At 41.5% G+C, this 25,792-nt stretch overlaps 1 protein-coding gene and 1 long non-coding RNA gene across 3 annotated transcripts; one reads left to right on the plus strand and one right to left on the minus strand.

Annotated features, from left to right (window-relative positions):
- Positions 1 to 478: 478 nt before the first annotated feature.
- On the plus strand, positions 479 to 7,721 carry LOC142487587 (uncharacterized). Of its 2 annotated transcripts, XR_012799261.1 has the most exons (3): positions 479 to 566; positions 1,483 to 1,569; positions 5,100 to 7,721. It is a non-coding gene; the product is annotated as an uncharacterized LOC142487587 (long non-coding RNA). The 2 variants fall into 2 exon arrangements; XR_012799260.1 differs by having other exon boundaries at positions 491 to 1,569.
- Positions 7,722 to 9,339: 1,618 nt separating this feature from the next.
- On the minus strand, positions 9,340 to 15,122 carry IL6 (interleukin 6). Its single transcript, XM_075588629.1, has 5 exons — positions 15,110 to 15,122; positions 14,302 to 14,519; positions 11,577 to 11,690; positions 11,330 to 11,476; positions 9,340 to 10,859 (listed from the first exon to the last, which is right to left on the minus strand). The coding sequence occupies exons 1-5, from the start codon at positions 15,120 to 15,122 to the stop codon at positions 10,668 to 10,670; spliced, it is 684 nt and encodes a 227-aa protein (XP_075444744.1). The 3' UTR covers positions 9,340 to 10,667.
- Between the last annotated feature and the right edge of the window lie 10,670 nt (positions 15,123 to 25,792).

The following is a 25,792-nucleotide window of genomic DNA, read 5'->3' on the forward strand; positions in this document are numbered from 1 at the left end:
CATTTCGTTAGCCACAGAACGGTATCATCTATTTATTTTTTTGATTATTGAAGCTCGGCTAACACGGTACTGATACCTCTACATGTATATATATATATATATATATATATATATATATATATTATATACATATATATATATACGCACACACACACATTATATATATATATACACACATACACACACACACACACACACACACACACACACACACACACACACACACACACACACACACACACACACACACACACACACACACACAAATAGAAAATCTGCAGCACTCACAAATAGAAAAAGGTTATTTATTTCTCAGTAAATCATCAGGCAGTCAGACAAGCTCCAGAACGACCACAAGGTCTTTTCTCAAGCTCTGTATATATATATATACATATATATATATATATATATATATATATATATATATATATATATATATATATATATATATATATATATATATATATATATATACACACAAATTTCTTGTCTTTTCAGAACGCGGTCACTCCGTTTTGCACGTGCGCACTAGAAGCGGCCTCAAGGGATCCTGCACTTTGTGCTTGGTGCGTGCCAGGAAGTACACAGATCTGCCTTTTCTGTTTACCAGTTCTCACAATGACTTATCTCCTTTTCTGTCTTTACTTTCTGTCTCCTTGATTAACAGTTTCCTACATGTCTCCTCTTTCACCTCTGTGAGTGTCAGGCTGTCTCTATTAAGCCCCTCTCACTGTGACCTGGGCTGTATCTCTTTGTGCCTCTCCACTCACTCCCTCTCTCTGTGCCTGACTCAGACTGACAGTCGATCTCAATATTCTATCCGTTCTTATCCAATCCTTGTCATGTGTTGCCAGGCAGATTAGGGCCAGCGTCTCTTGTTTCTTATCACACAATGTGATAGGTGGAGCAGATTGTTTCAGTATTTTCCATAGTTTACATATATTTGTAACATGGCCTACATTAGATTAGATACATTTATTGTAGACAATAAGGCCTTGCCCCCGCTGCCTGCTACAGCATCCGCTGTGGCGGACGCTGCGCTCACGAGAGCCCTCCCCGCAATGGCGCCGGGCCCGCTGCGAGGGGGGGCCGCAGCGCTCGCGCGAGAGCTACTCCTGCTCTCAATAGAATTGAGAGCAGGAACTCGCGTCAAGCGGCTAGGCACGCCCCCCGGCGGTTCAGCCAATGAGGGCAAACCTGCCGGGTGACGTCATGGCCGCGCCCCCGTCACTCCTCCGGCACGCCCCCCCCCCCCGGTCTCTGCTCCTGCAGTGAGCTGCAGACCGGGGAATCGCCGGAACAGAACTGATAGCGGCATTAGATGAAAAATCTCTGTACACCTCTATTTCACATGAAGAAGGCCTCAAAGCCACAAAGTAGTTTTTAGATTTGAGCGTTTATGCTTATAGAGCACATAACAAATTGATTCCGGATTTGTTAAAATTCGTCCTAACCAATAATTATTTTGTATTCAATGGTAAGTTTTACCTACAGATTCAAATTACAGACATGGGTGCCACGTGTGCCCCTGCGTATGCAGGACCCCACCTAGGCTGGTGCGAGCAGCAGGTAAATTTTGGTGGAGTCCTGGATGATTTTGTGGCATTATGGATTACATTTATAGATGATATTTTGGAAATCTGGGATGACACGAAAACCACATTTGAAATCATGGTGACTGGATTAAATAAAAACAATCTAAATCTAAAATGTACACACTTAAAAATGTACAACTCAGTAGTATTCTTGGATATTGAGATTAAGAAGGTGGGGAATACGATAGTAATAGATTCCTATAGAAAACCAACAGTGACAAATAGCCTATTATTGGGATCTTGTCATCACATGCCACCATTGATTAAAGGGGTCCCAAAGGGATTACAGGATTCAGAATTGAATTAATATATGGGCCCATCACCCCAAATGACAACTAGAAGATCAAGAAATGTGAAAGATTTATTCGTAAGGAGTCATTTTACTCTCAGCAAGAATGACCACTCTAAGATGTGGTTGGATCCATGAGTTAAAGGAAGTTTCCCTTGTGTAAAGTTGTAAATCGTGTAAATTCATGCAAAACCCAAAAACTTTTCAAGATGCAAATGGAGCTAAAAAGTACACTACTCAGTAATTTAGCAACTGCAAAAGTAAGGGAGTAGTTTATATGCTGCAATGCAATTGTCCAAAAATATATGTGGGAAAAACCAAGAGAGAACTTAAACACAGAATTTTGGAGTACCACAGAGATATTTTTAACAACAATGACAAAACTGGTGTTAACGAATTTCATGAGGGAAATTTGAGAACTTTACAATGTGTGGAACTGGAATTGATCAATAAAGACCTTAGGGTAGGAAATTAGGATTAGAGATGGGCAAATTTGGATCCGCCTCTTCCTTTGATCCATGGAGGCGAAGAACAATGAGAGAGAGAGAGAGAGCGCTATTTTTATTGGCAGTCGTCCCTCAAATAAATTAGTGCTGAAAAGGAGCACACTTGAGGTACCCGACTGGGAGATATGTAATGGATAGCAAAGTATATTTAAATGAGTGCCTTCCCAAAAGGATTTCCATACCAACTATATAAAGTTCATAATAAGCCTAAGGCACCAACCTAATGACTGGAAGGGTATCAAACTCAACAGGAGCAGACCCCAAAACAACTACTTTTCTTGGTCACAGCTCTAGCAGCATGAGCTTCCTGGATGACAGTTTAATGTTCCTTGTGAACCACACCTGAGTTACTAGTGTGATACACAAATAGCTAGATTAGCTACGTGTGTGCAACAAGCAGCGAAAATTTTGGATATGATACTACCCATCAGCTGCTAGAGCTGTGGGCTAGAAAAGTAGTGGTTGTGGGTTTTAGTCCTGTTGGGTCTGACACAATTCCAGTCATCAGGTTGATGCCTTAGGCTTATTATGAAAACTATATAGTTGGTATGGAAATCCTTTCGGTAAAGGACTCATTAAAATATACTTTGTATAGCCATTAGCTTATCTTATGGTCAGGTGTGCTCCTTTTTTTTTTAAGCACAGGGATGTCTTCCTAATTTATTTGGATGGACATTTGAGGGGATATATATATATATATAACAATGAAAAGAAAAAGAAAAGCGTCCCAACTCAGCACTCAAGTATACTCAGAACAAATATCAAAGAAAATTATGATTTATTTAACAGCACAAATAATCAAACATAAAATACAAAAATATTAAAACAAACCCTGACATCCTCCTGTGATAGAATATGTATCAGACAGGGGAAATCCCCTATGAAGATACTAATGGACCCCTAATACCCAAGGCAAAGGAAAGTAGCCTATAAGCACAAAATATATGTAGAACAAGGGGTTAACAATAACCCCTTGAACCTACAAGGCCAGCCTCACCGCTAGTAAATATAAAACCACACAGCAAGCATAGATAACACATGCACCAAATTGCCTAATTCATGCTGATGTCAAATGCATATGTTATATACATACACCGTAAATGCAGTTGGTATAATCAAGGCAAACCAGGCACAGTACCAAAAAGAGACTATTAGTATGGGATCAACAATAGTTAACAGTTCACATCAGTTACCATAGTCCGTGAAACCATCCATGCCACACTGTGATAGTAAAATGTCCAAAGGGTAAAGATCTTCCAATTGAGGGGTCCATCCGCAGGGGAGTCAGGGAAAAACAGACGCCCCAACACATGTTTCACCCTTGCTTCATCAGGGAGCTTAAAATAATGCATGCTACCAAGGATTTAAATAGCACACTGATTATAATGCCATCTAGCCTGCAGCTGTGCAGAGATGGAAGAGTGCCTGCATGGCTCAAAAAGCACACCAGAATGAGTTCTGCCTAGTCATTAGTTACTTCCCCTAAGGGACCAGGTGAGAAGAGCAAAACATCCCAGACATACCTAAGCCCACAATGTATAAGTCTGTTGCAGGCAGTTTGTCTTGTTGTAATATATATGTCCAAAGAATGACCTAGGTGCAAATCATGTAAAAAAAGAGAGGGAGGTGGGGTGGAGGGGGAGAGATATCATAGGGTAGTATGCCAAAACCACGAATATTAAAGGATGGTAAGATGTGCACTTACAAGATAGTAAATCTATATAAGCCTTCTGTCCTCTCCTGGGACCTGGAACATAGCTGGATGATGTATACAGCAGAGGAAGTGGACTCTCCCATGCAGTAATCAGTTCAACAACAGGATCATCTGAGTGGTAGTGAGTGGACCTGGACAGATGTATCCAATTTCAGGGAAAACACCCCATATGGGGAAATAGGGAGAAAGAGCAATATAGTGTAAAATTGTTTAATTGATTAAAAATAAACACATACCCTTTAGGTATTACACTCACATGCTGAAAGATCTTACAGTGCCTTTGAGAGTAATTAGTCAGAGTCTCTCACACTCTGTGCTGTAGACCCTGTACCGGCATCCACACACAGTCACTTCTGCGTTCCGTCGCGTGGTTTCGTGACACGTGCCCTAAGGGCAAGTGTTAACACAGTGAGAGATTGCCCAGGAGAGACTGTACTACGTGAGACGAAGCCAGAGCCGGTCAGAGTCACAAGCCGAGATCCCGCGAGATCGCGGTGACGTCACAGTCACGAGACCACGCGACGGAACGCACTGCCAGGGACCCCTGCTGTGTTAATTCGATGGACCATTAGTCTGTCTTCAGAAATGTCACTGAAATGCTGCAGCATGTACCCAGCATGTACCTGTGTCTTGTTGGTGATTGCCCCATATTTTCCAAGGCAAGTTTAAGGCAAGTTTTAGAATACTCGTCGGCGCACCTGTACAACTGGCGACTGCTAATAAAATTTTAAATCTCTTTCATGAATCTGCATGTGGCTTTTAGCGTGTGGAACGGATTTTGTCATAATGATCCTTGGAATTTCAAGAAATGGATTTTGACAGTTTTGCCCATCTCTAATTGGGATAACATTATCCTTCAACATGAATCAAGGTGAATTTATCAATTAGAATCCTTAAGCATGAATTAAGCTTGCTATGTTTCTTTAAAGGGTGGACACCATTTATAAAAATATATTAAATGTATGTTTATGTAATGCTTTCGATTGCACTTCCAGTTTGGTACTATGAACAAGGAACTGCTAGGACTGGAAATTAACCCGGAAGAAGCCCTCAGTGTGAGGGGCCGTAACATGTGTTGGCCATTTTGTTTTGGAGGAGACGCCAATCATGTGAGAGGAATCTACAGCACAAGAGTATGGTCTGTCTAGGCGTTTGGTGAAATATTTCAACAAAATCAAAATACGCAAGTACTGGAGACTTTAGTTTAGATATAACCAACATGAGCAATCTGCTTCAAGCGCAAAAAGGCCAAGTTAAAGCGCCTTGACGAGCCCACAGAATTTGTCCAACAAGGATAGTGATTACATCTAACTGGAAAGGGGATAAGTTCCATGGAGCCCCAGAGAAATAGATGTATAGAGCCATAGAAATTGGGAAGCTCAAACATGGCAAAACGAATAGTCTCGACTTGTGGATATATTGTAAGGAATCCACACCTCAGTTTTCTGCTTACCTTGCCTTGCAGACCAGTGCAGTCCTGGAACACTCCCCCTGGTATCTACTGCAGCTGTGCAATCTATGACTGCAGTCCCAGCCTGGGCTCAGTCATTAGAGCAATGCTGTCACACGCCCCTTCTGCTATTGGCCCGCTGGCCTTTAAATACTGCATTTCCCACAATGCTTCTCTGCCGAGCATAATCCTTCTTGGATGTTACCTGTGTTTTGCCAAAAGCCCAGGCTTGTTCTCATGTTACTGTTCTCTGTTATTGTCCTAGTTCATTGTACTCGTTCCAGTTTCCTCCAGGCCTGCTGCTGCTATGCTGAGGCTGAGTTCCTGGTTTCTAGAGGCCTGCCTGTACCTTTGCGCTGAAGCACGGGGTTATCAGTGCTGCCTGGCAGTGTGCCCACTCCGGTCAGTCTTCCCTCTCCTAGACTGGCGCCATGGGCCGTGGACGCCACTCGTGCAAACCCCGTTACCGACCTGCAGTGATTGCGCTGAAGCAAAAGGACCAGCTTGATTTCCTGTTGCCGACTCCCTGCTTGGACTACGACTACCCGGATATCTCCTACCCCGACTCTGGCTCGTCCAACGACTACGATGTTCTCTCCAATCCTGAACCTGGCCTGTTTGACTGTGAACTGCGCACTCCGGACCAGTCTGCGCGGTCTAAGGTCGGTGATTTCACAACCCAACCTCAGCCCCGCGGTCCGGCCCCGGTTTGTGGCGAGCACAACCGTGACAGTATGCTCGGCCCCACAAAACCGGACCGCGCCGTGGCGGGGGTTGGTAAATATGTAACTGAATCTATGTCCCAGGCTGAGGACCAGTCCCTGTTTGAAGAACAGTATCTGTTTGAAAACTACCTCCGCCTAATCTTGCTTGTATGTACGAAGGGTTAACCCCTGCAGAAAGACTGACTCGTAAAGAAATACTGACTAAATCTCAGGAATGTAGAGAGTTAAAGAAGATGTTACATGTTCAGTACTCCCAACTGCTCCTTCTTATGTCCACTCCGGGACTGGAAACTGGGGATTTTAGGGTACTAGTTCAGGCCATGGACACCTCCCTTAAAATATTTCTAGAATTTGACAGGAACATAAGTGAGCGTGAACCTCTCCTAGCCACCTACGCACGAACTATTCACAAACCCTTTTCTGTCAGTCCTGTTGCTAAACCCGTGGGGGCACCTCCCTCTCTTAAAAATGTCCAAACCACCCCACCATCACTGCCCCCCAAGGTAGAAGCTGCCACGATTTCTAGCCCTGATTGCACCTCCCATTGCTCAAACCCCAAGGATATGTCTGCGTTAACCCCTGCCAGTCAGGTCTGTGAGGTTCCCGTGGAGTATTCTTGTATTTCCAAAGCTACGGCCCTAGTGTCTGAGAATGAACCCCTTCAACCCTCACTTTCTAACCCAGAATCCCTAACTCCTGCCCTTGAGGTTTTTTCTGCTTTAACCCCTGATAGGCAGCTCTGCGTGCTCCCCATGTCAGAGAAGGAACCCCTTCTGCTTCGACTTTCTAAGTTAGAATCCCTAAGCTCTGGCTTGTCCAACGACTACGCTGTTCTCTCCAATCCTGAACCCGGCCTGTTTGACTATGAACTGCGCACTCCGGACCTGTCTGCGCGGTCTAAGGTCGGTGATTTCACAACCCAACCTCAGCCCCGCGGTCCGACCCCGATTTGTGGCGAGCACAACCGTGACATATATGCACTGAGTATCTACAGCGGAGAAGCACTTGTGCAATAATACTCTTGGAAATATAACTAATAGAAAGTTGCACCACTTGACGTCTGGGGGTTACTCACCCATGTCCTGTCAAGGATTCATGGGGATGCATGCTCTTTAAAAAACACAGAACACTTGAGTCCATATTTCTTTGAAAATGTCATGGAATTTGTTGTCAACTTTTGGGACCTGGGTTTTGTGTGTAAATAGATTTAATAACTCCATATCAATTATACAACTGTATGAGCATAATGATTGGCATAACGTGGTGCTTTGTGTACTAATATATATTTCTTTCTATGTACTTAACAGACCTAATCTAGATTGAGATATATCTTTATGTTTTTAATTGTGAATTGTATTTGATTCATGTACAGAGCCACGTGGAGGAGCGGAGATGTAAATCAATAATGTTTTATATAGCAATAAATTAATTTTTTGAAGAAATATCCTTGCTGTATTTTGTTGGGGAGATTTTAAGTGCCCGGATTATCCACTTCTTCTCCTCAAACTGTACAACTTTATATACTTTGAATATGAGGATTAGTTTAGAGAAGTGAAAAACACAAAACCTCACTTTTTGCAAATCTTTTTTATTATCCGTGACCTTTTTATCACTACCAAACGCTGAATGCTAATCCATGAGATGTTTCTTTATAGATATAATCCAGATACAATAATGCAGACAGGGAGTATACCACTGATTACGCTAGTCCTCTGTAGTAGTCATTTACAAGGAATAGTTTGTGAACCCTATTTAAAATTACGAGTGCAGTATAACCGTTTCAAATATAAAACGCTGACTCAGGCCCTCATTCTCTCCCGTCTTGATTACTGTAACCTCCTGCTGGCCGGCCTTCCTGCCTCTCACCTGTCTCCCCTACAATTTATCCTAAACGCTGCTGCCAGAATCACTCTACTCTTTCCTAAATCTGTCTCAGCGTTTCCCCTGCTGAAATCCCTCTCCTGTCTTCTTTTCAAATCTTGCACTCAATTCTCCTCCTCACTTTTAAAGCTTTACACTTCTGCTCCTCCTTACATCTCAGCCCTAATTTCTCGCTATACACCATCCTGACTCTTGCGTTCTTCTCAAGGATGCCACCTCTCTACCCCCTTTATATCTAAAGTCCTCTCCCACCTTAAAACTCTCTCACTGACTGCCCCACACCTCTTGAATGCCCTTCCCCTCAATACCTGACCAGCACCCTCTCTATCCACCCTTAAGACCCACCTTAATACACACTTGCTTAAGGAAGCATGAGTAGCACCGTGGCTAATACTATACACATGATACATAACGCTTGGCCCCCTGCAGACGCACTTACCAGAATGCCCTGCCACTGTCTCAGTACATTCTTCCTAACTACGAATTAGATTGTAAGCTCCTCGGAGCAGTGACTCCTCTTGATATATGTTACTTTTATGCCTGAAGCGCTTATTCCCGTGATCTGTTAATTTATATTATTTGTTATTTATGATTGTCGTGTATTACTACTGTGAAGTGCTATGTACATTAATGGCGCTATATAAATAAAGACATACAATACAAATATGCATAAATATTTAAAAAAACAAATGCCCAAGCTATGTGTGTTTTATAAATAGAAACATTTTATTTGAAAAAACAATATGACTAATAAATAAAACAATTGAAACAAGTAACAAAGTTCTGGGTAGTAGCTTAATGTACTTATTGATAGCTGCACAGGATACCTGTAAAGAAAGTTTATAAAACCTTCATATCACATGTAGGATAAGTGCGCTCCAGCAATTGGAGTACAATAGAGAATTAACCACTTGAAAACTAAGCAGCTTTGTAAACACCTTCAGCAGCTGCCTTGTAAACTATACATTGTTTTTATCCAAAAAAACACACACATATATATATATATATATATATATATATATATATATATATATATATATATATATATATATATATATATATATCTCTCTAGGTGGACGACCCGTAATACTTTACAGTGCAATTAATTGTCAAAACTTCTTACAAGAATAGTCTTACAAGCAATACATCAATAATTAAAGGATAAAAAGTCATTGACAGCAATATCAGAATTAAAATATATATATATTTTTCTGCCTGATTTGGCTTTTTTGAACCTTAGCAAAAGCAACGTCAGAATAGAGATGGGCGAATCCATTTCCCGGATTTTCGCTTATGTTATCCCCCAAAATCTGTTTCCCGGAGTAAAATCTGCAAACGGATTTGGGCGGTTTCAATCTGTGCGGATTCACCAAAATCCGCCATTGCATGCAACCCGTGGACGGATTTGTGGAATCCAATCCGTGGATTCAGCAGTCTGTTGGCGGATTCTTGAGAATCCGCCAACGGATTGCTGAATCCGTGCATTGGATTCTACAAATCCGTCCCTGGATTGTGGAATCCGCAGAGTGTATTGGTAATAATAATAAAAAAATCCGCAAAACGCGAGTCGCCCTTTTTAACATTGATCCGCTGAAATCCGCGGACCAAAGGAACCGGCCAATCCGCTGCGGATCTAAATTTGCAAAAAATGTTGCCCATCTCTACTCCGACACAGTCTTGGAAGAGTGAAAATATTTCCCCACCTTCTGCTGTGCAGATGTGCGAGGGTTTGTGAAGCTGTATTATAGTCAGCTATCTGACCAAACGTAATACAAAATATTATTTATTAAAAAAGGCTCATTCATTTCCATTTTCAACCAGCCTAGTTTTTCCATTTGTTTGTAGTCGCAGGGTTCAAATAATGACGGTAATCGGTGGTTTCATGCACCTCTTGGTCAATAATAAATATTATATATCTATATTTTATTTAATTTGATAACTGATATTCCACTTATCTCATGAAAGTCAATATGCAATTTGAGTGATATTAATACTAACATTACCCGTGGAACGAATTTTTACAATGTGAATTATAATTTATGCTCTGTTGATCCTCAAAAGATATACGGGTACGTTTTAATACAACACTGTTAATTTAAATTAAAATAAATAGACATGTAAGCACTGCTGAAAGTATTTACAAGTTATAGTGTAACATTGGTACTTTAAAATGAACAGTCTTCGTTCCACACAAAATAAATGTGTTACTAAACACTTCGAATGTTCTAAAATAAAAACACTTCCCATAATTTAAATAACTAAAATTATAATAAATTATTAAGTTACTAGTTATGTGTGTATACAGTATATGAATAAATGTACGTGTTTATACAGATATACAAACACACACACACACACACACGTATATTTATTCCTACACGATACCATATTAATAAATAACTCAGAAATAATAAATATATGACTGTGTCAATCCTACTTAATGTTCTGAAAATAGAACAAATGTTATATACTACACAGTAGTACAATAGAGCCTACACTTTCATACATCACTCTTGTTTTGAAACATGGAAAGTACCAACAAATCGTACAGCTCTGGCAGTTTTCTGCATGAAGTCTATAAAAGAGTGCAGGATCAGGCGGCTCGTCACTTTCTGTATCCAAAGGTCTTCAGACTGTAAATCAGCCAGGGAAACCTTCTGTGTTTGCCTGTGGTCACTCAGAGCATTAGGTCTTTTCATCTGAAACAAAAGCGTTTAAATGTAAATGCTACAACAACAGACATTTGTTCTGTCCCTGAAAGATATCTTTCGTGATGCAGCAAATACAAAAAAACAAAGCTTAAAATCCCCCTAAAACACTGCCAATAAATGCATGCCATGTTTAAAGAAGGCTTTGAGTGTGCCTCAAATGTAATGCAAGTTTAGAGATATCGATATATGGGGTTTCCCACTTAAAGCTGTACTGCAATGAAATGTGTAGCTGTTTGCTTACTCAGGTTTCCTTCTGCTAATGTTTCTTTGATAAAATCTAGATAACCAAGTTACCTCTGTAGAAAAACAATAAACCTGCGAGTAGCAAAGTAAACAACCAATGGTTTACTAGCTGAGACTCCCTTATAAATGACATGATAATGCTAGCTTCTAGCACTACACAAAAGGAAAAGGTGGGTGAGTAAAACATGTTCTCCAAGTTAAGAAATAAAACCCACCATCATCTTCACGGTTCCTGCTAGACTTCTCGCACTGTATCTTATTGACTCCACCAGGTTCTTCTCACTTGTGAAGGTTTCCTCCAGGTACAAGAAGTAGGTCTGAAATTCCACAAGATCATGGTGGATCTTATGCAGGCATTTTTCCTGAAATGAGACATCCGTGTTAAATCCTAAACTTAGACTTGCAAAGCACATATACGTCCACTTGAATATACATAATTCCCCCCTCCAATGAATTATTTACCTTTCTGAATCCAGAGAGGAAGCACCCGTCCTCAGGGACGATTGTTGGGAGTCTCAGATGGTTTCGCATCAGAAGCTCCATACTGTTATCACAGACACCGTGCTTACTGCAAAGCTATGGGGTCAAAACAACACACACATTAAGTATGCTTGCACTTTAAAAAGTTTAATTACCAGTTTGAGAGCAGCACCCAAAAATGAACATGCCCTGATATGACGCAATGTTGAATATGATTGCACTCTTCATGCCATGATATGATGCAATGTTGAACATAATTGCACTTTTCTATCTATCTGATGAGAGATGGAATTCCTTTCACTACCAGATGTGTAGCAAATCTGAGCAATGCGCTGCCAGCACCTCCGACAGTGAATGGGTTAAAATCCTCTGTTCCTAGATGGTTAGCAAACCTTCCCGGGCACCGAAGGTGTTAAAATTCCAGCAGGTCCCATAATCTGATGTACAGTATATGATGGCTGCTTTTAGTCAGACTCTAGCAATTAGTTTCTGCTTTCCCTACCCTTTCTGCTGGTAAATTGTGCTAGTAGAAAAAATATAATCTCAGTCTGAATCATTTCAACAGCACAGTACGTCATTCAAATACATTTAAACACATTTTTGTGAGGAATTTAAATCAGGTGGCCATACAATATATTTAGAGAAGCATTGAAGGTTTCTAGTATACCACTAGTTTAGGGATTTAAAGGATGTCCATTACAAGTGCTGCTACTTCCCCAAACCTATCCACGTACAGTGTGCTCAGTACAGCTGTGGGATTTATTAGGAAAATAAATAATTATTTATATTGGAAAAATGGCTGGCGTGTTTCTGCGGTCTGCTCACAGTGGTTTCATTTTCATTTCACCACCCTTGCAAATTGTTTCTCTTTCTTTTCTCAGATTATACATTTAGGGAGGAAGGGGAAAAAAGTAATGAATCGTGGTACTGTACTTCTAGAAGAAGCCTTGTTACTTGTATTACTATGTCATATCCTATTATGTTATGTCAATGTCATTCTTCTCCCATAAATAGTTAACTGGGAATATGCTGGTTCCACATACATACAGTAGAACTACCATTACACATGCATACTACTAATAATAATAGAAATATTAATACTCCAGTAACTCCAGCTTCACTATTTTCCTTTAGCAAGGGAAGCAGCTCTACTAAGAAATGCAGATTTGTAGCCAAATAAAAAAACATTGGAAGGCAATTTACTAATGTAAGTGTTTAACAATACCAATAATGGCCTGTTGATTGTTTCCAAATGGCGTTATTCGGTTTAATACAGGTCTATCAAGCTCATTCATTCGGAGTGAGTCTCGCTTTTTGGAAGGTTCTCACTAATTCCCAGAATCAGCAGCTTTACGGAACATTGAATAGCACAAAATCTACACGTCGGTCATTTCAGTACCTGGATATTACTTTACAGTATTTTGATAACTGCCAGTTTAACATTTAAACGTATTATATCATTTAAAATATATATTTCTAGGAAACATATTCGAGACGTAAATCTAATTGTCCAAGTACTGTATGGCAAAGCCATATAGCACATAGTTGCTAATATGAATTAGTTACATACGTTTTCCCAAACTAAATGTATTTCTGCTGTTGTGTAGACATGGGGAAAATGATGTAACCCACAGTACTGGGAACACTTCCAAGTTATTACTCTAACAACTACAAATGTAGCAAGCCTGGTAATGTCAGAAATGGCAGTCCATAGTAGTATAGTCTGCAACTCTCCCCCCCCCCCCCTATCCCCCCTGTCTGTCTTTCCCCAGATACTGTCATCTGACCTAACTTCAGAAATGATGTTCTGGTCCCTAAGAAGTTTTTGCTGCTTTTCCCATACAGCTCTTGACACATCTTTCTGCCAGTAAACTGCAAATATTCAAATGTCCCTCTGCTCAGTCCCAGGGGAGCTGGGGAGTCCTGAACAACTAAGCACATTTACTGTTTCCCCTATTATTCTATTTCTTTACAATAGGGAAACACTGTCATCGCGATCATTTGTATGCAGAATCCCCCAATATTACAAGCTGTGTCCCCTAGATACATTTTGCTCACAGAAGGAGTAACAGCATTACTTTTCAGCTAGTCTTTGCAAGACACAGGAGCACCCACCATAAGATCACTTTAGGAAACAAGGGACCCCATTAACCCAAACAGAAGATCATCATAGATATGGTGATTGGAAGAAAGGACACCCTAATATATCAGATCCGAGCAAGGTAAAGAGTAATGACCATTATATGATTAAATAGGAAATCACCCCATATAATGACATTGTCAGACCATATATGATTATTGCAAACAATAACAAAAACGCGAATCAACTGCGTGACCCCCGGTCATTACAAGCCAGACCACTACATGAAATCGTATTAGTAGGTAAAACACTATTGGTTTCACTTAAATAAAAATTGTAGGTCCAACATTAACCTGTGAGACCCCCCTCCTCCCCCCCCCCCCTATAAAATAAAAAGGGAGACCCAGCAGGGAGTGGGGGTAGAGGAGCGGGCTCTGCTTACTGCAGCGAATAGTAACAACCCCACTGGTTTCAAACAGGTTTATGTGCGCCGGTTCACTGCGGTGTAAGAGACAGGCAGCGCGCTGATATCACCGCACAGCGCTGTGCCCGGCCCCCGGCTGCCAGGCGGCCCCTCACTCCCCTCACTCCCCTCACTCCCCTCACTCCCCTCACTGAGACACTCACCTCCTCCCGCAGCTTAGCAGCCTCGCCCTGGATGAGCTTCGCCAGAGACTCGGAGTTGGAGATGGCGGGACTGGAGCTGGAGCTGTCATCCCCCAGCTCCTCTCCTGAGGAGATGAGGTCGTGGGGGGGTGCCGGGGCTGAGTGCACCCAGCACAGGGGCCCGGCGGCCAGGAGGAGGACTAGCACCCTGGGCAGGAGCTGAGCCGAGCGGGGGGAGCCTGCAACAAGCAACAAGTCACATCACACAAGGGGAAGAAGGAGATCATTGATACTTTCGTTCTACACTGTATAATATTATATGTTTAGATTATGCATGTGTATGTATGTGTGTGTATATACTGTATATATATATATATATATATACATACATATACACAAACACACACAAAACATATATCTGTATGTATATATATATATATACATATACATTAACAAATCAATACATATATGATTAAAATGGCATTGAATTGTTTATTTTGCTCAATAATAATGTGTCTTTCACTATTCCTTCTTTATGCCCACCACTAATACTTTTTCTTCTTCTATCCCTTGTATTGCAAAGAAGAATGTCTGTCACTTTTTTTTAGGGACAGGGTGGCAAATGGGGACAGTCTGACAATAGGGGCATGGTGACACTAGAGACTAAATACCCTATTAAAAAGTACTATCTGATGGTAATTGGTAACCAAACCTGTTACACTATAAAGTTTTGAGTAGTGCCACACTGTTAATTACATCACAAGGAGTCTGAAGTTTTGAGCTGCTGCTATGATGTGCTATTGAATTGCCCTTGTATTGCTTTACTTACTTGTAATATCCATTTCTTAGTGCTGTAATCTTCTTTTGTCTTGTTAAATGAATACAGTAAGCCTTGGCGGTGAGCTCCAATGAAGTGAATGATTAGAATGGCCCTTCATCTTATATTTATTGAGATGGGATATTTCCCCAATCCTGGCTTGGGGAAAATCCACTTATTTTGTGGGTATTTTGTGTTAATTCCATTTTTACTACAAGTAAATCATAAAGAATGTGAGGGGGGAGAAGGGGCAGGGGCTGTTTGTTTGGAAACCACAGAGGGGTTATTGAGAAATAAGGTATATGTCTTAAAATGGGAAACTATATAAGTAAAGTGTTAACTTTCAGCTAAGATTTCTTACATCATTGTAACAAAATAAAACATTGACAGTCTCGTCAAAAGTAGTTGTGCCCCATATATATATATATATATATATATATATATATATATATATATATATATATATATATACAAGTAAGAAGTACTTACCTTACTATTACTTTACTGTTTAAAGGTCATAGTATATATTTGACTACATTAGTATATATCACCAAAGGCTGATTTCTAGATTTGTGCCAAGTATTTTGTCAATATATTATATCTACATAAACTATATAAATGAACAAAGCTGAGTATAAATATTGTGGTCCATCTTATGCACTAAATTACTTTCAATATATGAAATATGAATATACGTTTGTTAATGATACTTATGATTAACTTGCACTTTACAGAGGCTATGTATGAATACCATAAAGGTATAATAAAATGATTATTAAAGCTGCTCTTTTCTATCTATATTGCTAAACATAAATGAGTGAATTAGCTAATAATCTTATTTAACCTGTCCAAAAACAATATACACCATCATATGTAGAAATAGACGACAATATTCATGAAATTTGGGGTCATATTTACTTAGTGATGTTAAGCCAAATGATGGCCTTTTCACTCCAATAGACAATGTGTCTTACAGAGCCAGAAGGGGTCTAATGGAGGAGCACCGCTTAGTAAACATGGCCCTAAATGTCTGTGAATATTAAAATCTTCAAACGACTCAGTGAGATTTATTTGGGCAACAGTAATTCGGAGAAAACAGATAGTTTGGGTAATATTACAGTTTAATTCGATTTCTGGTGAAACGCTTCACCGGACTTTAAAGGACTACAAATTTCTCACAAATCACACATTCCCACCATCAATTCGCTGATTCGCTGACTCATCTCAGCGGGCACAGTTTGCACGTATCACTTCTGATTAACGTGCTAACTCCCATCCAGACCTTGAAACCTTTTTTTTTTCCCCTGTCACACAGTTGTAACTAACCTGATTGCACCTGTTAACGCAGCGCTCCCGGGCAGAACCACAAAGCTCTGTTAGTGACTTAACGAGATGTTCAGTTAACGTCTCATTAAATGCTTACGGGGATCTTGGAAGCTCAGTGACGACGCGCTAAGCGCTGTTTTCTGCCGTAACGAGCCCCCCCCAAAAAAACCCCAACCCTTTTTCGTGGCCCTACTGACTATCCCTCTCTCTTCTCCCCCAGATAGAGGCAGACGGGGAGATGATGGTACACGACGTTGGTGGGCTACCAGAGTGAAGCAGAGGAGCAGCCTCCAGAGGAGTTAGGAGTTGCATGGTGGCAGAGTGGGACAGCCAGGGAGGAGCGCTCCCCAGCGGTCCGACCCAGAAGGCTTTCTTACTTCCGGTCTCTATGCTGCTACATTGCGCTCCTCCTGGCCGTCCTCCTCTGCCTCCATGCAACTCCTAACTCCTCTGCTTCACTCAGGCTGCCCACCGCTGGGTACCATCATCTCCAACTCACCTGCCTCTATTACCACCCTGTTCCACAGGTAGGCATAGAGGAGGGGGAGAGAACTGGAAGAGTGGGAGGGATGATGAGGAGAGATGATAAGAAGGGATGATGAGAGATGGAGAGGAGGAGGGGAGAGAGCTGAGGAGAGATGATGTGCAGAGATGATGAGGAAATATATCCTCCAATTTAAATCAAGGCAAATTTTTCTCCTGAATCTATGGAATACGTTCACTAATAATGGGGCCCTGATAATGTTTTGCCTGGGTGCCTGCACATGTCCAGCTACGCCACTGCCCAGGACTCAAGTTTGCACAGGGACCCCCATGTTGGTGACCTAGCGAGCACCCACCCATCACACACACTTCCCCAATCTCTCACCACCCTCTATTTCCCCCCTTCTTACACTCCCCTTCTCATTCCTTCCCCCCACTTACTGTCCCCCTGTCTCTTACTCTTCCCGCTCTCTCATTCTAACCCTATCTTTCCCCATCTCTATCATTCTCCCCCTCTCACTCTTCCTCCTCCCACTCCTTTCTTTCCTCTATCTCTATCACTCTCCCCTCTCTTACTCTTCCTTCTCACTCTTCCTTCTTCTCACTATCACCCTGCCCCATCTGTAGCCCTCCTCTCTATCCCCATCTCTATCACTCTCCCCCTCTCTTACTCTTACCTCTCTCGCTTCCTCCCTCTCTTTTACTCCCCTCTCCATCTCTTACCCCCCTCACCCACATCTCCTCTCTCCCTCCTCCTCCTCCTCTCGCTCTCTCACCCCTCCTCTCAAACTCAATGCCCCACCCTCTCACTCAATGCCCCACTTCTCTCACTCAATCTCCCCTCACTCAATCTCACTCTCCTCTCACACGCAATCCCCCCTTCTCTCATTCTTAATTTTCCACTTCCATCACACTAATAACACAAACACACTCAACACACGCACATCCACAATAATGTTACCTTGGGGAGGGAGGCCTCTGGTCCTATGTTGATGGATGTGGAAGTTGGGTCCAACTTCCGGTGCCGAGCAGTGGGGGCGGAAGGATTAGGAGGGAAGGCCCAACAGCTGGGGAGAGCTGGGGCCTGGCAGCAAACAGATGCTCGTCATCCAGACGCAGACGTTGGAGGCCGAGCCCAACTTCCAGTGCCGGCCAAGCCCCCGCCGCTGCCGGGCCTGGAACAATTGTCCCAAGCTTTCGGCAGCCCTGGGATCCACCCCTTTAAATTTAAAATGAAAAACTCCTCCTGCTCGCACTAACCAGTATCATGCTGGGACTCTTCTCCCTCTGAGGCTGGTGGTTGATCTGGGTGTCAGTGAGATGGGCCAATTTATATACGGAACACAAATACTGTAGGTATGATTACACACCTGTGCCAGAATAAATATAAAAATAAGGGCAAGATCCTCAAAAGTGTTAAAGTTTCAGCACAACTATATTCCCATTCAAATAAATGGGACTAAGGTTTAACATGCCTTCTGTGTCAATTCTATGTGCCAATTCTATAAAGGTGACCGGAGGACTGGTAGAACGTTCCAGTAATTTGTGCTAGTATTCCTGCATTGTAAAATGTGCAGGTAATACATTTTTTGGGGAACATGTCTAACTGTTAATAGTTCATACATCGACAGATATGTGGTCTACAACACTGTAGTGAATACCAATCAATACTATATGCCAAATGCTACATACAGTACAGTGATGTCAACTAAAATATTAATCAAATCACTGAAGTGACCATAGAACCTTTGTTTAAAAATATCAATTACTATAGATATTATGAAAACATACTATAGCAAGAGAATGATTCTTATACTTATGCGTGTTAAAGGCACAGTTAATGTTTCATTTCTTATGTACATTTCATTTTAACATTGTTGAGTTATGGAGTTAGGTGTTTTACATGTGTGGGGAATCATTTGGACATAAAGATTTTTTCATGTTAGTCATAATTATTTAAATACAGGCATACCCCGCTTTAAGTACACTCACTTTAAGTACACTCGCGAGTAAGTACATATCGCCCAATAGGCAAATGGCAGCTCACGCATGCGCATGTCATCACGTCCTGAACAGCAATACCGGCTCCCTACCTGTACCAAAGCTGTGCGCAAGCAGGGAGACTATAGAGCCTGTTACAAATGCGTTATTTACATCAGTTATGCACGTATATAACGATTGCAGTACAGTACATGCATCGATAAGTGGGAAAAGGTAGTGCGTCACTTTAAGTACATTTTCGCTTTACATACATGCTCCGGTCCCATTGCGTACGTTAATGTGGGGTATGCCTGTATCACTGTCACGGTAGACCAGGACTTTTTTTTGTTACTTAAGTTTTTATTAATCTTTTTTCAGAATTTAGGGAAGGGGTTACATACAAAAGAAAAGGGGCGGGCGGGGGGTTACATTGATACATAGAATCTGGTAAAATCACAATTGGAAGGAATTAGGGGGAAAGGGAAGAATACAGCATATGAACATATACAATATAGTGAACATCAGTTTAAATACAGCATAAATCACAACGTTCAGAATATTTAATCTAAATATGGAGATATACCCACATGTTGGAACCAAGGGGCCCAAATCACTGAGAATTGTGAGGTAGACCCATGCAGGTAAGCTGAGAGTTTTTCATATAAACTATATGGCAGATTTTGTTGTTTGTTTGGTTTAGAGATGGAGGGGCAGATTGTTTCCTATTGTTGGCGATTGTGCACCTAGTGGTATTTAAAATTTGGGAAATAATTTTGGCTTCTTTTTTATTTTGCTTGTCCATTGGTTTCAAAAGCAATATATATAATGGATCATGGGGAACAGTGATCCCCAGGATCCTATATACTAGGGTGAACACTTCCATCCATAGTGGTTGGATTTTGGGGCATGATCAAAATATGTGTAGTATATTCCCCATTTCACCACAATTACGCAAACATAAAGGGGAGACACCTGGGGAAAAAGAGTGTAACCTAGTAGGGGTCATGTACTATCTGAATATTAGTTTGTAGATATTCTCCTTGATCACAACACACAATGAATTTTTGGAGGCGGCCTCCCATATATCTTTCCATATAATAGATGATGGCGGGATAGCGCTCAAACCCAAGTGTCAAGATGTATAGAAAACCTATCAATTTATATCCAGATCTAAATTGGTATTTAAATCCTTCTCCGAGGAGATCATATATTTATCAGGAGTTTGGTTGCTTTTAATGGGAGTCAGGTTATGGTATAGCGCGGAGATAATACCCTTTGAAACCACCAATCCTCGTACAAAGTTAGATTGTGGGATCTATTTGCCTTGTAGATAGACTGGTTAAAGTGTCTGATCTGGAGAAATCTAAAAAAATTCAGAGAAGGGAATATGATGACTAGTTTGTAATGACTCAAAGGAGGGGACCTTCCCATGAATAAGGATATCGTTGACTCTTAGGAGTCCTTTTTGGATTGTTGGTTATCTATATAAAAAGGAAAGGAGGGGTCCGTAAACAGAGGTTGCATGAGTGAGGGGAGGCCAGTTAAATGGAACCTGGATTTAAGGGAAACCCAGAGATTAGAGGTAAAAGATATCACTGGATTTCTGTAGATCCTAGTACTTTCAACTACCTTCCGGGATCAATTCACTAGGCAGGACCAGGCAGTGGAGTAAAATGGGGTTTATTCTGGTAAAACCAGCAGACACACAATGAAACACAAAATACAGGTAATACACAAAACTGGGGGTCTGGAGGGAGTCTCTAGCCTCACTAGGTGCATGGCGCCTGCTTCAGAAGGCTTACCCTGTCCGCTCCACGTCCAGGAACACCACAGAACTCTTTCCTGGGGAAAGATACCTGGCTTTCCCCGCTGACCGCGTCTTCGAGGAAAGTTAGAACTTGGCCGCGATCTGAGAACTTGTCCTCAGCTAGGCTTCTCTGGAAACTCTGTGCAGAGTAATTTGCTAGCGTAATTTGCGCCTGCCAGCGCTTCACCAGACAAAACCCAAGATCGTCTGGTTCTCTGATCGGGCAGTCCCCTTACAAAGACCTCAGTGTCCTATGTTCAACATGGAAAGGGGGCTGGCGGCCAATCAGAGATCGGATTGAAACTGCAACAGTCAATCACGAGCTGGGGGCTTGACTGGCTGAACGCGTCAGAGGAGGAGATCTGTCAAGGGGTTCAGGATGCCGGCAAGCAAGAAATTCGAACTGGCCAAGGGGAACCATGCCAACCGGCAACGGCTCCCCCTTGCCAGCCAAATGCCTCCCGCTGGGTAGTATCCACCAAGTCTGGGAGAACAAAGAGTCTCCCCTGCGGAGAGTCTTTGTCACCAGACCTGGTACTCCGCCCTCGCCCGCTCACCAAACGGCCCGACACCTCTCGACTTCCATCCTCCTCTTTGATCCAACATCTGCTTATCGAATTACCAGGACTGTCTGTATAGAGATGAATACACATTTTAAAAGTACATATTTTTTCCTTTAACCTGGGCTCGTGAATATGAATGTTACACTAAGCATGGCGGGTGGGAAATACAATACTTTAAAGGAGAAATACAATGGTGATAACATGCACACGCGTACCCTCAGACCAGACGCAGTCTGCGTGTAAAATGGGGGGGACAACCGGTATCTTTATCCGCCAACCTTTTACACATGTTTTAATCACATTTCCACCCAAATACCCACTATTAAACTCCCGCTCCCGAAGTCCGAAATTTATTGAAATACATTAAGGGATATAACAAACACAGTGTACCTGGATTATAGTAACATACAATGTACTTATATTGGGAGGGAGTGGGGAGATGGAGATGGGCTGAGGTGTATAGCATATGCCTGAAATAAACCAGCAAAGCTAATTGACACCAAATAAAGCCTATAGATATAGAACAAAGGATCTCTGATTGACAACTGCTATTAGGACTCTAATCACTATACCTCTGTAGGTGTGTTGTGCGGCATGTGGCGTAGCATACCGATCAAACCAACCTGTATTGTTAAGTATAGCACAAAACAGTGTATGCCTAATGGGTGTACTGCCACTTTAACCTCATAAGATATCAATTCTCACTGTTAGCGAAACACAATAACAGGTTGGTGGTACGTGGATTGATTCTACGCCCAATGACGTTGACAAACACAACACACAGGTAAATAAACGGTATAGCTACTAAGGAATATAAAAACCTGGAAGCAACTGATACTAAACACTCTGCTAGTGTGAAATAAGCAGCATTCAAATAATACTGTGGTAAGTGGACATGCCGTCCAAATATAATCAATGCTGTTAATGTTATGTCCCATGCGAAGCAACTACAATCAGACAGTAATATAATTTCCTAGGCAGAAATATGCTTCAAAGTTTATAGGCATTTATCTTTTAAATGTCTGAGCAACATTGCCCGCAGGCTGTCAGTATTGATAGTATATTTCAGCATAAACACAGCTCAATGCATAGCATGCATAACATAAGACTGACTGACATAAATACAAAACAGCATGGAGACAGGCTTGACCCTTAACCATAGAGTGGTAGACAGCTGCTGTGCCTGGATACGAGCGCAGTTAAAATCGAGTCTGTAGCAGAGACAGAGATACAATGTGCCAACAATACCACTCTCTCACTGATCCCTCCCAGTAGACGTCACCACGCCAAACGCCCTACGCGTTTCCCTCCTACACGGAGATTCTTCAGGGGCTCGTATCCAGGCATAGCATATTTCTACCTAGGAAATTATATTACTGTCTGATTGTAGTTGCTTCGCATGGGACATAACATCAACAGCATTGATTATATTTGGACGGCATGTCCACTTACCACAGTATTATTTGAATGCTGCTTATTTCACACTAGCAGAGTGTTTAGTATCAGTTGCTTCCAGGTTTTTATATTCCTTATTAGCTATACCGTTTATTTACCTGTGTATTGTGTTTGTCAACGTCATTGGGCGTAGAATCAATCCACGTACCACCAACCTGTTATTGTGTTTCGCTAACAGTGAGAATTGATATCTTATGAGGTTAAAGTGGCAGTACACCCATTAGGCATACACTGTTTTGTGCTATACTTAACATTACAGGTTGGTTTGATCGGTATGCTACGCCACATGCCGCACAACACACCTACAGAGGTATAGTGATTAGAGTCCTAATAGCAGTTGTCAATCAGAGATCCTTTGTTCTATATCTATAGGCTTTATTTGGTGTCAATTAGCTTTGCTGGTTTATTTCAGGCATATGCTACAGTGCTATACACCTCAGCCCATCTCCATCTCCCCACTCCCTCCCGATATAAGTACATTGTATGTTATTATTAATATTCTGTATGTAGAACCTATTTTATTGTGTGAATAATTAAACGTTAAGTTTTAATTGCCCAGGAGTGCGCTTGAAAATGAGCTTCTAGTTGGTAAGCGTAGGTACTAATATGCTCTCGCTTCCCAGCTGTTGTGAGTTATTGTAATTATCAGCTCATCATTTGCACCCACCGCCACACTAGGCTATAGGGCACACCCACATCACATCAACACGATTACTTTAGTGAGCTGTATTCTTTGTTTATATACCTGGATTATAGTGCTGATAAGTTTGTTTTTAGGGGTAATCAGCCGAACTTCACCTTTATTATGATGGCTGGCTAACCCCACCGTCACCATCACTTACCAACTTCCTCCTGCTGCAGGTCAGAAGTGTCTACCAGAGTGGGCAGACTGACCACCTGTCAGGTTTAAATTACCTCAATCAGTCTGTAAAGATGGGGCTCAAGAGGACCACTATCTGCTGGCTGGAGCATCTTGCTTACCTAGCTTAGGCATGGGATGTGAGTAACGGTCATTATTGAATGTCTATTTATACTTTATCTGAACTTGTTTGTGACATAGCTCGTGGGTCAGAGCACATGAGTTATATTAGGTGCTAAAGAGCATGTGCTTCTGTATGAAGGATGTGAGAAATGACATTTCACATGTATAGAACTGTGGTTTAATGCATATGTGCGTTAGTAGATATGGTGCGCAACCATCCATCTTAACATACTGTTAAGCTATGCTCATCAGGAACCTAACTGATGTTGTTTTGGCATGCAATTAGCTGTGTGAATCTCCGTTAATGAAGGCAATAACATTGGCTATATTTGCACATGCGTTAGTAAGGGCAAGGTAGTGGCAGCATTCACTCGTTGAATGTCTGCCCAAGAAAGGGCAAAAAATGTTTTGTAGTCCCATTAGCAAAATGTAAAGGGGCTAACGCCTGAGCCTCCAGAGTGACCAGCATCACATTGCTTTGCAATGCCCCTATAGCAGCAATGCAGTTAAAGTTGTTCACAAAACTTGCCAGTAACGTCAACAGTCAAAGGGAAGGGTCATTACTAATTCTATTGTCTGCCACTTCTGCAGTTCTCTATTAAAATGGCCTTACTGTACGAAGTGCGATAGTGCCGATTCAGCACTACTGAAGTCAACAGGGCTTTTCATGTGCTAGTAGCGGTGTCAGCGATATAGCATTTTAAATAATAATGGCTAAAGAATCATGAAAATAATCACCCAACAAGACAAGGATGTCTGTAGCTGTTAACCAAACAGGGGTGATGTATCAATAATAATAATTAAAATAAAAAGTTTTGACTCATTGCATGTTTGTCTGTTGGTGTTAGCGACAGATGTAAGAGAATTTCTAATATATGACATGGATTGATAGCCAGACCTGTCCTATTTTTCTGACACTAGTACAAGGCGAAAAAGTGGCGTAGGTGGCACAGAGTTTGATACACCTTTTAATGTAGGGGGGCTGCCTTTAACCCCTTCCCTACAAGAGGAGTCTGCAGAGTATGACTTTTCTTCATAATATACTTGTGTACTGCCGTTGCAGTGAAGATGTTTTAAAATAACTACAGAGTATAACACAGGGTTACAGTATACACATTAACATTAAATTCAATTATTCACATCCCCTATCTGCAGATTACCATCATGGTGCAGTATCCCAGCATAATATGTGCTGCGGTTTCTACGACTTTTACGAACACTTAGGGGCCTATGCAGAGAGCAGCGCTAAAGTAAATCTCGCCATTTTTTTGAGAAATTCGCGCAGAAAACAGACGAAAATGTCGAGTTACGAAAAACGCGCCATTTTTTTTTTCTATTTGTAAATCTCGCCGCGCGGCTGGCGAGAACCTACATCTCGCCAGTTTTAAAAATATCCTAATGCAGAAAGGCGCGAACGGCAACTAGCGGCTGTTCGCGCCAATAAAATGGCGCGATTTTCGACAATTTGCTCAGCCAACAAAAGTTGGCAAGAAGCTGGAGCTCGGCGGCTATAGGAAAGGGAAAAAAAATGCGCGATTTTTTTTTTACACATTTCAGCATCGCGCATCTCTCCATTTTAAACTCGCCACACGCATTCATGCTATAAATTGCAGATTTCGCACATTTCTGCATATGGAGAATAAAACTCTCCAAAAAAGCTACTTTTTATTACCGTCGCCAATTTTTAAATTCGCTGCTATCTGCATAGGCCCCTTAATCTGTCCTATTTATAGTCTTAAACCAGCTGAGTTTGCATTCATAGATCCAAAACCTAGTTCTCCCTGGGAATTGAAAGAAAAGACAAATAAAGCTGAATGATGCTCTGAGTTTTGTTTCTTGCGCATAAATGGGCTAATTTCATTCATAAATTTCGATGCAAGAATACAAACCCTTAGAGTGACTCATTGTTAATGGAGTAACTGTTGAAACATCGTAATATGTGTCACACTTTTCCACATAAAAAAAACCTCAGAACTTTCATTTTACGTTCCAAGGAAACAATCAACTTCCTCTTCATAAGCAGAGCGCAAAAGACAGCATCTTTTTTTTTTTTTGTTTCAAATGTTTTTATTATTTTGGTGAAAACAACAAAGGAGTTA

This window comes from Ascaphus truei, chromosome 2, assembly GCF_040206685.1.
Source record: "Ascaphus truei isolate aAscTru1 chromosome 2, aAscTru1.hap1, whole genome shotgun sequence".
Classification (NCBI taxonomy): domain Eukaryota; kingdom Metazoa; phylum Chordata; class Amphibia; order Anura; family Ascaphidae; genus Ascaphus; species Ascaphus truei.

Coding starts and splice junctions, on each gene's coding strand:
- IL6 (XM_075588629.1), bottom strand. Junction 11,691..14,301: donor CTGCTAAGCTGCGGGAGGAG/GTGAGTGTCTCA, acceptor TTGACCCCATAG/CTTTGCAGTAAGCACGGTGT. Junction 10,860..11,329: donor CAGGAACCGTGAAGATGATG/GTGGGTTTTATT, acceptor CTTTTGTTTCAG/ATGAAAAGACCTAATGCTCT.